The sequence below is a fragment of the Gorilla gorilla genome, chromosome 2 (assembly GCF_029281585.2).
Source record: "Gorilla gorilla gorilla isolate KB3781 chromosome 2, NHGRI_mGorGor1-v2.1_pri, whole genome shotgun sequence".
Lineage (NCBI taxonomy): Eukaryota > Metazoa > Chordata > Mammalia > Primates > Hominidae > Gorilla > Gorilla gorilla.
Window position 1 is genome coordinate 20645328 of NC_086017.1, and position 12636 is coordinate 20657963.

At 45.1% G+C, this 12636-nt stretch overlaps 1 protein-coding gene across 1 annotated transcript in view; it reads left to right on the forward strand.

Annotated features, from left to right (window-relative positions):
* The first annotated feature begins 1270 nt into the window (after window positions 1-1270).
* Window positions 1271-12636, forward strand: part of SLC6A11 (solute carrier family 6 member 11) — a 127183-nt gene continuing 115817 nt past the window's right edge. Inside the window, exons 1-4 of the mRNA XM_004033612.5 lie at window positions 1271-1747; window positions 4690-4824; window positions 4937-5077; window positions 8523-8613. Of these exons, the coding sequence (XP_004033660.1) occupies window positions 1492-1747; window positions 4690-4824; window positions 4937-5077; window positions 8523-8613 (623 nt within the window). The 5' untranslated portion in view covers window positions 1271-1491. The remainder of the gene's footprint in view (window positions 1748-4689; window positions 4825-4936; window positions 5078-8522; window positions 8614-12636) is intronic.

A 12636-nucleotide genomic window follows, 5' to 3' on the forward strand; every position in this document is an offset into this window, starting at 1 on the left:
GGGGTGGGTGCCAGATTGCTGTGGGCCAAGGAACGTGTGGGAGGCGAAGACAGGGCTGGCAGCCTGTCAACTTACTCTTTCAAGAAATATGATAGTGGGGGGAGGGGAAACGGGAAGATGGTGGAAGGAAGGGCTTTCTGGGGAGATGGAGGTTGGGAGAGACTTGAGCAGTTGTGAGCCAGAATGAAAGGAGAAGCGGAAGGCAGGAGTTTGAAGGCTTCAAAGCAAGGAGCCTGTCCCTAAGAGAGCTCCAGAGGGAGCTCCGAGGGACAGATGGAGAGTAGGGTTGGTGGGGGCTCATGTGGCTGGACTTCTCCAGGCCTGTGCAATGGAAGAGGTGGAAGTGTTCATCTCTGTGGCCCCCAGCAGCTTAATAGTCTTTCCTTCTTTCCCTTTTCCTCTTCCTTCCTTCCTCCCTTCCTCTCTAGCCACAAACATTTATTGAGCACATACTATGCACCAAGTCTTGTGCTAGGTTATGTGGCTATTATAATGAACAGGACAGTGTATATCATCCTTACAACTAAGTGAGGAGACAAATATTATACAAGAAGATGGGCAAATGTGTGTAGGTCTACATATTGTATAATACTAACAACGGGTAATGTTCATTGGGCACTTTCAAGGTATCAAGACCTTTATAAGCATTTCTTAATAACCTTTTACCTAAAAATCCATTCCCTACATTAAAACCTACAAGATACTACTGATATTACCTTTTGCAGATCAGGAAACTGAGGCACAGAGGGATCAGATGACTGGCCAAAATCACACAACTTAGATTCACCTGTTTCCAGACGCAAGCACTTAACTGCCACACGGTCCTGACTATGTTGAGAGCTGCGGACACCAGTATGAACAAGACCTGCAGGGTGTCTAGGGCTGGGAAGAAGCCACGAATTCATTTACTCCCTTTTCCTCAAGGTGTGGTCCCTGGACCAGACATATCAGCGTCCCTGGGGAGCTAGTCAGGCACGCAGGCTCTTCAGCCTACTGCGACCTACTAGACCGTGATGTGTAGTTTAAACAAGACCCGCAGGTGTCTGGTGTGTAGTTCAAGTTGGAGAAGTCTGGTCTAGAGCCCATTCCTCTTATTAGAAACAGGAAACCGAGGCCCAAGCGTTTGAAGGTTATGGACGGTGGTAGAACTTTGGGGTTTGGTGAGTGGAGCCAGCCTAGGCCTGAATGGGCGCTTCCACTCTTGTCCCAGCAGGCCAGTGGGCAGGGCCGCGGGAAGGACGGGCGCTGCAGGGGCTCGGCGCGCTCAAGGTGCTCGCGGGCTCCCGGGCCCAGCCGGGCTGAGGTGGCGTGGGCGCCCTGCGGGCCGGGCCTCCGCGGCGCGTCCCAGTCCCAGTCTCCGCGCTGGTCTGGCCGGGTCCCTCAGCTCCACCCCCTGCCTCCCCCTCCCGCCCGCTCGCGCCTCCTGAAAAGCCAGCCCGCCCGGGGCGGCGGCGCAGAGCCGGGCCGGCGCACGAGGCAGCCAGCGCGGCCATGACGGCGGAGAAGGCGCTGCCCCTGGGCAATGGGAAGGCTGCTGAGGAGGCGCGGGAGTCCGAGGCGCCGGGTGGCGGCTGCAGCAGCGGGGGCGCGGCGCCCGCGCGCGACCCGCGCGACAAGCGCGACAAGGCGGTCCACGAGCGCGGCCACTGGAACAACAAGGTTGAGTTCGTGCTGAGCGTGGCCGGGGAGATCATTGGGCTGGGCAACGTGTGGCGCTTCCCCTACCTGTGCTACAAGAACGGAGGAGGTGAGGTGATAGGAGAAGGGGAGGGGGCGCCAACCGCCCGGTGGGGGCGGGGAGCCAGGGGCGAGCGCGAGACCCCCTCCCGCGCCTGCGTGGAGCGGAACCCGAGCGGAGAACCTCGACTCCAGGTACCTCGCGTGTGAGCTCGCCCCGGAGCGCGGCCCACCTGTGCCAGTGCGCACGCGCACGTGCCAATTCGCACCCGAGGGTTCCACCTGCCAGCGCGGGGACTTGCCCGCGTTCTGTCCCCAGCGTGAGATGCAGACCGAGGCCAGGGAGCCCTTGCTTTGGGTAGGCGCCCTGGTGTTTCAGGCACTTGGCCCCTTGGAGCCTCAGCTTTCCTAACTGGGAAAACGGCCTGTGGGGAAGGGACTCCTGATGATCAAAGTGGTCTCAGTTTTTGCGCGCTTACTGAAGTGCCGAGCACCTTTGACCATATCATCTCATCTCATCCTCTCAGTCACTTTCGTAGGCACGGGTCTACCCATTTTGCAGGTGAGGACACTGAGGGTCAGAGAAGTCTCACTCGACCAAAAATAAAGATGAGATTCTGATGTCAAAGGCCTTATTTTAAACTGGGACTGGACTCAGAACAGGCAGAACTTTTAGGCGAGGCATTGCTCTATGGTTTCCTGCCTAGTCTTTCGTCTGCTCTTAAGCCCATTTCTAGGGCCAATATTTGGGGCCCCTCTGGTGGAAGAATTGACAACGAACAGTTTATTTTACGGGTCTGAGAGTCACCCACGACAAACAGCAATACTGGTTTAATGTTGATGCTCTGCATAGAGATGTAGAAGGGGAGAGGGAAAGGACAGTGATGAGAGAGTCCTTTCTAGTGACAGCCTCTCAAAGTCAGTTTGGCAAAAGATGCAGCAGCGAATCCGTAACTCTCCCAGCTCAGGGAAGGGGCTCCAGCCTTCAGGACCCCCTCCTGTCATATCGGCAGGACAGCTGGGCGGGTCCATGGCAAGGGATCTTATAAAACCTCCTTCGGTGGCACAATTTCTCGAAGGAAGAGCCTGTATCTGTATATTCTCTCATCTCTTTGCTGTGCCCCTCCCTGCCCCTCCAGCAAATTCCCAAACCCCAGCGAAGGTGGCTCAGAAGTTGGCTGGCAGGGACCGGGCTGTGAGTCTGTGCAGAGCAGGACTTCCTGTGCGAGCAGCTGCCGGGAGAGGGAGAAGGGTACTGCTTGGCCCAGGCCCTTTCTTTGGGGACATTCATCCTGAAGGCACAGGCTGCTCCAAGCCTGCTCTGCACTGGTAATGAAGTGGCCGCTGGTGTTGGCGGCTTGGCAAGGGAGAGAGAGGGAGTGGACTTGGAGACCCCCAACGTGCCCTGTGCTCTCGGCTGTGAATCCCGCCTCTCTTTGCAGATACGGCGTTTGTAAGCTGCGTCCACTTGGAAACCTGTGCACACCTAGGGTAGTCCCCAGGCACAAATTGTTTTAACATCTTTTTTTTCCATACAGGAAATTGTTGTGCCAAAACAAAAAGCATTCATAAAAGCAGAAAACACGGTAAATTGGGTTAATTACGAATTCTGTCACAGATTTTTTTTTAAAAAAAAAGGTTGTAGTGAGTAAAGTTTTTTAAATGAGTCATTTTTTTTTCTGACTTGCCAAGAGTTTCCTTGAGATTCATAGATCTCCTGGTTTGATTGAGTTTATTATCCTAAGGATTAGTAGCTTTGTGAATACACAGGTCAAAAGGCTTTCTGAAAGTGTCATACGTTAGATTCTAGAGGTTTCACAGGTAAATAACAGCATGTTAGGGGACCTACTGCAGCTGATTTTAATCACTTAGATTTCGATTCAGTAAACAGATCCTCTTATCTCCTTTTCCACACTTTTTGCTTTCTAATGTAGTTGGGATATCTGCTTCTCAACTGTTTACCTTTTTAAAAACATCCTTACTGCCCTCCTTTTAGATCCCAACAATAGTTTAAAGTATTTCTTTCCCAATATGAAACTTTAAATTAGCTGCTTGCCCAGAAAAGCTAAGACCCTTTCAAACCCTGATAGATACGGTCCTGCTATCAGGATTCATCAAAATTGTTGCTATTAATCCTTACAGTTAAGGAGACTTCATTTGGCAAAAAGCACTTTCAGTTAAAGCCTTCATTTGTGAGATCAGATGGTGGCAAATAGCATGTGTTTTCATGCTTTGTTATTAGACAGGAGGGACAGAATGAGGGATTTGGAAAAATCCCCATTCTGGGTGTAATAGTTCATGCTCACCTCAGTTATTTAATTTTTTTTCACAGAAAGGCCCAGGCAATGGGTATTGTGTTTCAAGATAGGAACCCTAATGCTTAGGGGTGGTCTTGTCCTGGACCAATTCAAAGCCAGCCTTTGCTAGATAGATTCTTGTTGCAAACTCCTTGCAAGTTGACACCACACTTGGGCCTCATGTGTAGGGGTACTTAATTCTTTGAGGCTTAATATTGTTCATTGTATAATTCCCTGAGAATGCTCTTCTTTATGACAAAGATTGTTTGCAAGTCACTTCCAAAGTAAAAGGAAGGGGTGCCCCTCACCTGGTCTGTTGAGGTCACTTTAAAATGAAAAAGGGTGCAACATTCAGGGAGGGAATGAATTTGACCCATGCTGGAGGATGAAATGTAAAAATTTTTTTTTAAATGAGCCAATGAAACAATTTCTTTTACATTATCATCTTAGCTGCATTACAGTTCTATGAGGGAAGCAGTGCAGATATTAAAAACTAAAGCTCCATTTTACAGATGGAGAAGTTGAGACTTGGAGATGTGAGGTAGACTTACAGAAACCTAGCCCTGTTTTCTGACTCTGGTCTTCATAATGGGAACTTGAACTCAAGTTCAAAGAACATCATGTCTGGCCTGTAGTAGATGTTTATTAAAGAGTTCTTGAGCCAAGTATGAATCGGCAGGGACAGTTTTCATTTCATTCCTTTGCATCCTTACAGGGGCATTCCTGATTCCCTACGTGGTGTTTTTTATTTGCTGTGGAATTCCTGTTTTTTTCCTGGAGACAGCTCTGGGGCAGTTCACAAGTGAAGGTGGCATTACGTGTTGGAGGAAAGTTTGCCCTTTATTTGAAGGTATGTGTTGAGTTAATGAGAAAATAAAATTTTGCCCAGGGAATGTCAACTGCAAAGGCAGATTGTTTTGAAAAGATAGACTCAAATTCGTTCCTTTCTTTTGTCCTTTCAGGCATTGGCTATGCAACGCAGGTGATTGAGGCCCATCTGAATGTGTACTACATCATCATCCTGGCATGGGCCATTTTTTACCTGAGCAACTGCTTCACTACTGAGCTACCCTGGGCTACCTGTGGGCATGAGTGGAACACAGGTATGGCCCCACGGAGGTCTCTCTGCTGGTCCTGCTGGGCGACCTGGGATTGGGGTTTGTTCATGCCCTTCAGGCCAGTACTGGTCCCTGGCCTCTCGTCATGAGTCCAGTTTTCTAGGGTAGTCTTGCTGAAACTGGGGTCAGCTCTGCACCTGTTCTGGTACGTTCTGTGAGTTGCAGCCCTAAAGCCTGAGCTGAGCATTGGCCCAGAGACTGGCATGGTTAGGAGAATGGAGATGTTCTGTCCTCTGTTTGTCAAATGCAGAGACTGAGCCCTTTGGGGGCAGGATGGGGGTGTGAGGAAGAGCACTAGACTTAGACTCAGGGGACTAGGGCTCCAATACTAGTCTTGCCTCTAGTGTCAAGTTTTCCCCTGTAAAACTGAGGTTAGACCAGATCAAGGGCTGCAGACAGAGGACCTACAGGCCAACCAGGCTTTAGATCAGTGAATGGCAGACTTAAAAAATAGATTTGGTTGCCAAAATTAAAAAATTGGAAGACTTCACGTGAAAAATTCAGGTTTCCAGCCTATCTTAAAAACTTAAACGATCTGGTGACACCAGACCCACCTTCCTGCTTGACAGCAGTGGCTGTAGCCAAGAGGTGGCTATTGCCTTCAAGGACACATCCATCCTGGAGTTAGCACAAATCCCACCCAGCTCACTTTATTCATTTACTTTATCCGTCCAACCCAGCTGACATTTGAATTTAGCCCCCAACCCCACTCCTGCTGGAATGGATAATCTTTTAGATTATTTTTGATTCTGATATATTGTTTGTTTTTCCATATATCCTCCTATTAGCATTGAGTTTTATAATCCAAGAAAGGCATATCCCTGCCCAGTCCCTGTCTAAGCTGGCCATGCTCACAGAAGACATCGCTAATCAATTGTAGCACTCTTTCCTTCTCAGTCTAGTCTTGGCCTTAGAACCCTTCTCCAATAGTGCTCCAGAGAGCTGCTGCCTTTTGACTGGAATTGGCACACACACTTTGACCTATTCACCATCTGTATGATAACCTGTATTTAGATTGTGTCTGGAAGTGGCCTGCCATCATGAGGGCTGAGATCCAGTAAGATCAGGTAGGATGTTGGTGACCAGTAGAAGGAACAGCAGGTGGTAGACCTAGGAGATGCTGCAGTCTGGCTTCTAGCCCTATGTGATGCCTGACTCTGCCCTACTCCCCCACTCTGCCAACCCCTGGCTGTTGCATTTTGTGGAGCTTTTGCTGTTTCTCTCTTTAGGGCCCTAGTTTTTAACCTCCCTTTGGCCAGGGAACTCATAGAAATGTTTATCAAACTAAAATTCAAGGACAATTTCTTGGAGGCCTATGAGTCCTCTAGGGTAATTTAATTGTGTGTACTTATTTTGAGGATACTCTAAAAATACGCACATGCTCTGGATGGTCTGAGCAAACACCTTATAACTGAGGATAGTCAGGATATTCCAGTGGCTGACTTTATGCATGTTTATATTTTAAGATGCATTCATGGAAAATAGAATGATGATGGCCAAGGGAAAAAGACCAGAAAGGTTTAATTCATAAATAGAGCATTAGTACTAAGTGAAGTCCAGTTGAGAATGCAACACACCATAGGAATGAAGGTTTTGCAGAAGTGTAACCAGACGAAAATGGGTAATCAAATCTCAAATAGTTCATGGAGGAATAAACCACCTGAACTCAACAGATTCTGCTTCTTACATGTCAGTTTCATTTTTCTGTTGGGAAAGCAATATAATTTTACCAAATAGCATTATCCTATGCATCCATTTTCTGTTATCACTTTAAATTGTGTTGGTTCTGTAGTATAGTTGGTATTTAATTTATAAATTTAATTTGACGTTTATAATTGTATGAATACTATAATCACAAAGACTTTATAACTCATCGTTTATTTGTACATGGTTAAATATTTTAATAAAAATGACTGGTCAACTTGGGTGTCCAAGAAATTTTTTTTTAACTCTAGGAAGAAAAAATAATTGAGAAATCCTATTTTAGGGAATTCAATAAAAGTCAAGGTCTCCTCTCTCCAGAAAAAGGCACAGGACACATTCAGAAATCTTGCTGACAATTTCAGGTTTCCAGGCTCCTCTCAAGCCTGACTGAGGACCCCCAGACCACCTCCTTTCAGAACATAGTTAGCACTTGCCAAGAGGAGCAAGAAGCAGGCAGACAATCTGGATTTTCCCCAGTGGGCTGCAAACCTCTTTCTTCAACTGGTTTGCAATCCCCTTTCTCTAAAGGTGGGTGAACATTTGCAATGTGTGAAACATCACACATAGGAGGTGATTCCTGCCTGCAGAGATTACAGATGTGGTTTGGAACATTCACACATATGTGAGATGGAAGACATGCAAGAGTGAAGCCTTCCGGGCTCCTGCTCTGTGCTGGCCATGGTGCGGGGTGCAGGGGCCTCTGAGGTGAATGGATACAGGAGGCCTTGCCCTTGGGGAGCTCATGGTCTGGTGCCCCAGGTGTCTCTAAACAGAGGGACATGGGTCCCATGGTAGTGGGCTTTTCTGGGCAATACCCGTGGCAAAGTAGATGGAGCCCTGGCTGGAGTTTATTACAGTTCTATCCACGCTGGCCAGTGACTTTATAGAGGAGGAAGAGGGTATAGGTGGGGGTCCCTTGACTGTGTCTGAACCTTAGATTCTTCTTCCTCAAAATAAAGGGAGTTGGAGAAGGTGATTGCTTGGAGGGCCTTTGAATTCTTGCTTTCTCAGATTTCAGGGGAGGGAGGTTGGGGAAGGCCTCCTGGAGATGGGGTTAAGGCCCAGGGGCACTGGGCCTTGAAGGATGAACACTAGGTTGCTTTTACTTGAGATTAAATCTCCCTGGGACATCAAATTTCGTGAAATGAGAAGAGGCATTCAGTAAGTCCTTTCTGATTGACTGGATCGAGTGAGGGAATGATGAAGAAACCAGGGATTCTTGACATATGTTGATTCACACCATTTCCTCCAATCATCACGTCTTGATGAGACAGCTGTGGCATTAGCCCCTTTTCACATAAAGTAAAACTGAGTCTCAGCTGCCTTACTGCCCCAAGGTCACCATGGACGATCCATTCCTTTAGTCCCTGTATTCCACTACAGCCCTTCAGCCAGACAGATAAATGCTACTGGTGGGACTTAGGCAGGGAAGTGGAAAAAATAAAAGATTTGGGAACAAGGGTAGAGGAGACAGTTTGATAGGGAGTGTTGGTTAGGAATGGGAGAGAGAAGGCCCCCTGCCCCATAAACCTTTCCTCCTGTTCTAATCAGTCCAAGCCTCTTAACTGTTTGTAAAGTATTGATTTTCCCCACTGCCCTTTGACGCATGTTTACTTGGAGTGGCTAGATGAAAATGCCTAGTTGCGCATCAGCTCTGAATGTTTTTCAGGATTCAGCTTTCATGGAGATTAATTTTCTTCTATTTCTTGTCTTGTTTCCACTGTAGAGAATTGTGTGGAGTTCCAGAAACTGAATGTGAGCAACTACAGCCATGTGTCTCTGCAGAATGCCACCTCCCCTGTCATGGAGTTTTGGGAGTAAGTGGAGAAGAACTTGTCTCCCTTGGCCTGTGGGGGCTCTGTCCTGGTTCTGCTCAGTTGGTCTTGCCCCTATTCCTGGAAAAAGCCTGATCCTTCTTCCAGCCTGGCACTTCCTGGCTTCTGTGAGCATTCGACAGCTTCGGAAGCAAGAGTGCAGATCTTCAGAGGTTTCCCAAAGGGGCAGCTGAGAGAAATGTTTTCTTGTTCTTTGATAACATGTCAGCATGCATAGTGGGTTATTAGGGCAGGAAGTGCTTGGTGAAAGGATAGACAGTTTAAAAATTCATTTTGAGCAAAAGAGGAGATGCAGCCTGTTTGCAATAAGCTAAGTCAAGAGTGTATTTAGCCTGGAAAGCATAAGTCTCTAGAGGGGATGGGTTAGCTTTCTTTCAGTAGCTGAAGTGTCATACGGAAAAGAAGGAGATCAACTTTAATGGATAGAGATTATAAAGAGGCAGGTTTCAAATGTGCATAGGGAAGAACTTGGTCTCATAGCATAGCATTATCTGGAAGCACTTCAGAAGGTTGTGAGCACCCATCCCTGGAAGTTGACCAGTATAGGGTTGCCAATCATTGTTGGGGGTGTGTCTGAATCCACTGAAATTATAAGTAGTACTTGTGTGGATGGGCATTTCCCCAGAAATTGGCATAGTTTTATCAGAGTTCCAAAGGATCTGTGACCCTTACAGGGCTGCTAAGTGTGGTTGTGTACATTGCACACTGAACAACCCAAGGGGCCATAATTTACATTATGAAATATACATTCCAGACTTGTGTGGTGCACGACCTGTATAACCATACACAGTGGCCCTGACTTGCAAGTTTGTTTTAAAGGTAGAAGGATCCCTTGCCCCAGGTATTGGAGAGAAGTTTCATGTGTGGGTCAAAGGCTGGACTAAATGCTTTCTGAAGCTTTGCAATCTAAAAAGTCCTGGCTTCATTGAAGAAGCCTCCCTTACTCTGATGGTGATTAATAGTAGTATATGTGTGTGTGGTGGGGCAGTGGTTTATGAGTGATTTTAATTTTTTTCCCAGATACCATTCGTCTCCTGCCTTCTCTAGAGGTCATTATGCTGAATTTAGATTTACCACTCTCATATAAATCTTTATACTTTTCATATATATATGCCCCAAATAGCACCTAGGTCTTTCTTGCATATTTTTCAAATTTGTGTTACTGGCATCCATTATTTACATTTTTTATAACAACTTTATTTCTTTGCTCAATATTGGTTCTTAGATGTATCCATATTGGTACATGTAGCTTTGGTTCTTTAATTTTTCTATCAGAGTATTTCATTGTATGAATGGCCTGTGTTGTATTTATCCAGGTCCTCTTGGTCCTCTTGATGGGCATTTAGGCTGTTGCCCATTTCTCACTATTATTAAGCACACTGAGTGAATGTCTAGTCTGTGCTTCCTTGAGTGGAATTGCTGGGTTGTAGCATACATGCATTGTCAGTTTTATCATATAACGTAAAATTACTTCAGAAAGAAATTAATCTAGGCCAGGCATGGTGGCTCACACCTGTAATCCCAGCACTTTGGGAGGCCGAGGTGGGCGGATCACCTGAGGTCAGGAGTTTGAGACCAGCCTGGCCAACATGGTGAAACGCTGTCTTTACTAAAAATACAAAAATTAGCTGGGTGGTGGTTCATGCCTGTAATCTCATCTACTCAGGAGGTTGAAGCAGGAGAATCACTTGAACCTGGAAGGCGAAAGTTGCAGTGAGCCGAGATCGGTGCCACTGCACTCCAGCCTGGGTGACAGAGCGAGACTGTCTCAGGAAAAAAAAAAAAAAAAAAAAATTAATCTAATTTACACTCCAAACAAGAGTTTGTGAGAATTTCTGCAGCTTCACATTTTGGACAGCACTTGGTCTGTTCAGTTTTTGTTTTGCCAGTGTAATGGGCATTAAATGATAACTTACTATTTTAAATTCACATTTCTCTAATTACTTGTGAGGTTAAGCACCTTTTCATGTTTTGTTTTGTCTGTTTTTTGCTATTTGATTTCTGTACCTGTGAACTTCAGGTTTACATTCGTTTCTATTTGGATAGTTTGTCTTTTCTTACAGATAGAAATTGTTAATACATTCTAGATATTATCTTTTCCCAATGTGTGGCTTTTCTTTCTTATTTATGGTGTACAGAAGTTTCCATTTTATTGAAGTCGAATTCGTTGATTTTTCTTTTGGGTTTGCACAGTTGGAGTCTTATTTAAGATATATTTCCCTACCCCAAAGTTGAAAAAATTTTCCATATTTTCTTCTAAGAGTTTTACAGTTTTTTTTTCATATTTAGGAATATAACCCATCTGGAATTTTATGTTTTTAATGTTGCATTAGGTAGAAATCCAGGTTTTAATATATAAATAACCTATTTTCCCAGCAGGACTTACTGATCATTCATTCTTTTCTGATTTATAATGCCATCTTCTATACATAATTTCCTTTAAGCACAAGTCTGTGTTTGGGCTCTCTGTTCTGTTCCATTGGTCTCTTTGTCTATCTCTGTGCCCATACCACACCTATAGTTTTATTGTAAGCCTTGAGCCTGTAAGGCAAGTCTCCCACTTTGTTCTTTTCCAAAATTGTTTTAGTCTTCTAAATGAATTTCAGAATCAGTTTGTTGAATTAAACAAGAATAGCAATAAAAAAACAAAATAACTGTGTGGGAATTTTGATTAAAAGTCTATTGAACTCATAGGTTAGTTTGAGAAAATTTGACATCTTTATGATTGAACCTGTCTATGGACATGGTATAGCTAGTTCTCCATTTGTTTATGTCTTTTAAATTGCCTTATAGAGTAGTGCTACTTAAATGTGGTCTACAGAGTAGCAGCATTTTAATCACCTGGTTACCTACCCCAGGCCTACTGAATCATAGTCTCAAATAGAGCATCTGTTAGATATGTGCTTGAAAGGAGACTTCTGTGCTGGGTGGGCCTGTGTGGTCTTTCCCAGTCCCATTGGGTTGAGGTTTCCTGGAAGAATGTCAGAGACTTGTATTGGACCTGCACATTTGGGGGTCTGCAGAACAGTTTCTTTCACCTTTAGAGAATTCACTCTAAAATTCAAGACTGGACAAGGTCTCTGTGTTAGTTACTGTTGTTTTTGCACCACTCATTTCCTTTGTAACATATATGGAAAATCTTAATTAAATCATTATTTGTATAATGTATTTGTTCATTGTCTGTATTCCCCAATAGACAGTCATGAAGCAGAACCTTGTCTGGTTTTACTTATCATTGCCAGGCTATGGAAGGCCCTCAGTTAATATTTATAAACTAGATGGATGGATGAAGAAGGCAGACAGGCAGGCAATATGTCCTAGAAAATACTATATGAGAAGAGTCAAAGTGGGCTCTGGCAAGAACACCTGCTGTCGTTAAGCCTCTCACCCAACAGCATTGATTAATTCCAGGATCCCTTTGCAATATCCATATTATCCATTCATTTGAACACCAAGGGCAGGCAAGGGCAGTTTGTGTGCATCCTCATCGGTATAGACCATCCTGCCAGCTACTTGGTTACTCAAGATTAAAGTTCATGGGCAAATGAACCCATGGTTCTAGTTTTCTATTCAGATTGCATCTCTGTCTGTATCATCCATGTGGTGTTGAATCCTGTATCCTAAAAGTACTCAAATACTAGTGGGACACACACCCCTTCATACAGTTATGCTTTTGTCAGACACCTCTAATTCCTCTTTGCCCCTGAGCTGAGATTAGAATATAGAGATTGTGTGAGATGTTCATATCATCCTATGAAAAGCTTTTGAGCCACATAAGTTTGAGAATGGATGAAAGCTATGTCCTTCAGTGAGAATATCCATTTACCTTTGCTGAACCCAAATTTCCAAACTTATTTTCCTATGGAATAAATTAGAATCCCTTCCCTCTCTCTGCCCCTGCCCCAGTGTACTCCACCCCCTGAATGCTAGCATTCCACTAAATGCAGTCTGGGAAACATTTTGCTAGGAATAAGTTCTTCCTTAAATTCAGCCAAAAGTTGATTT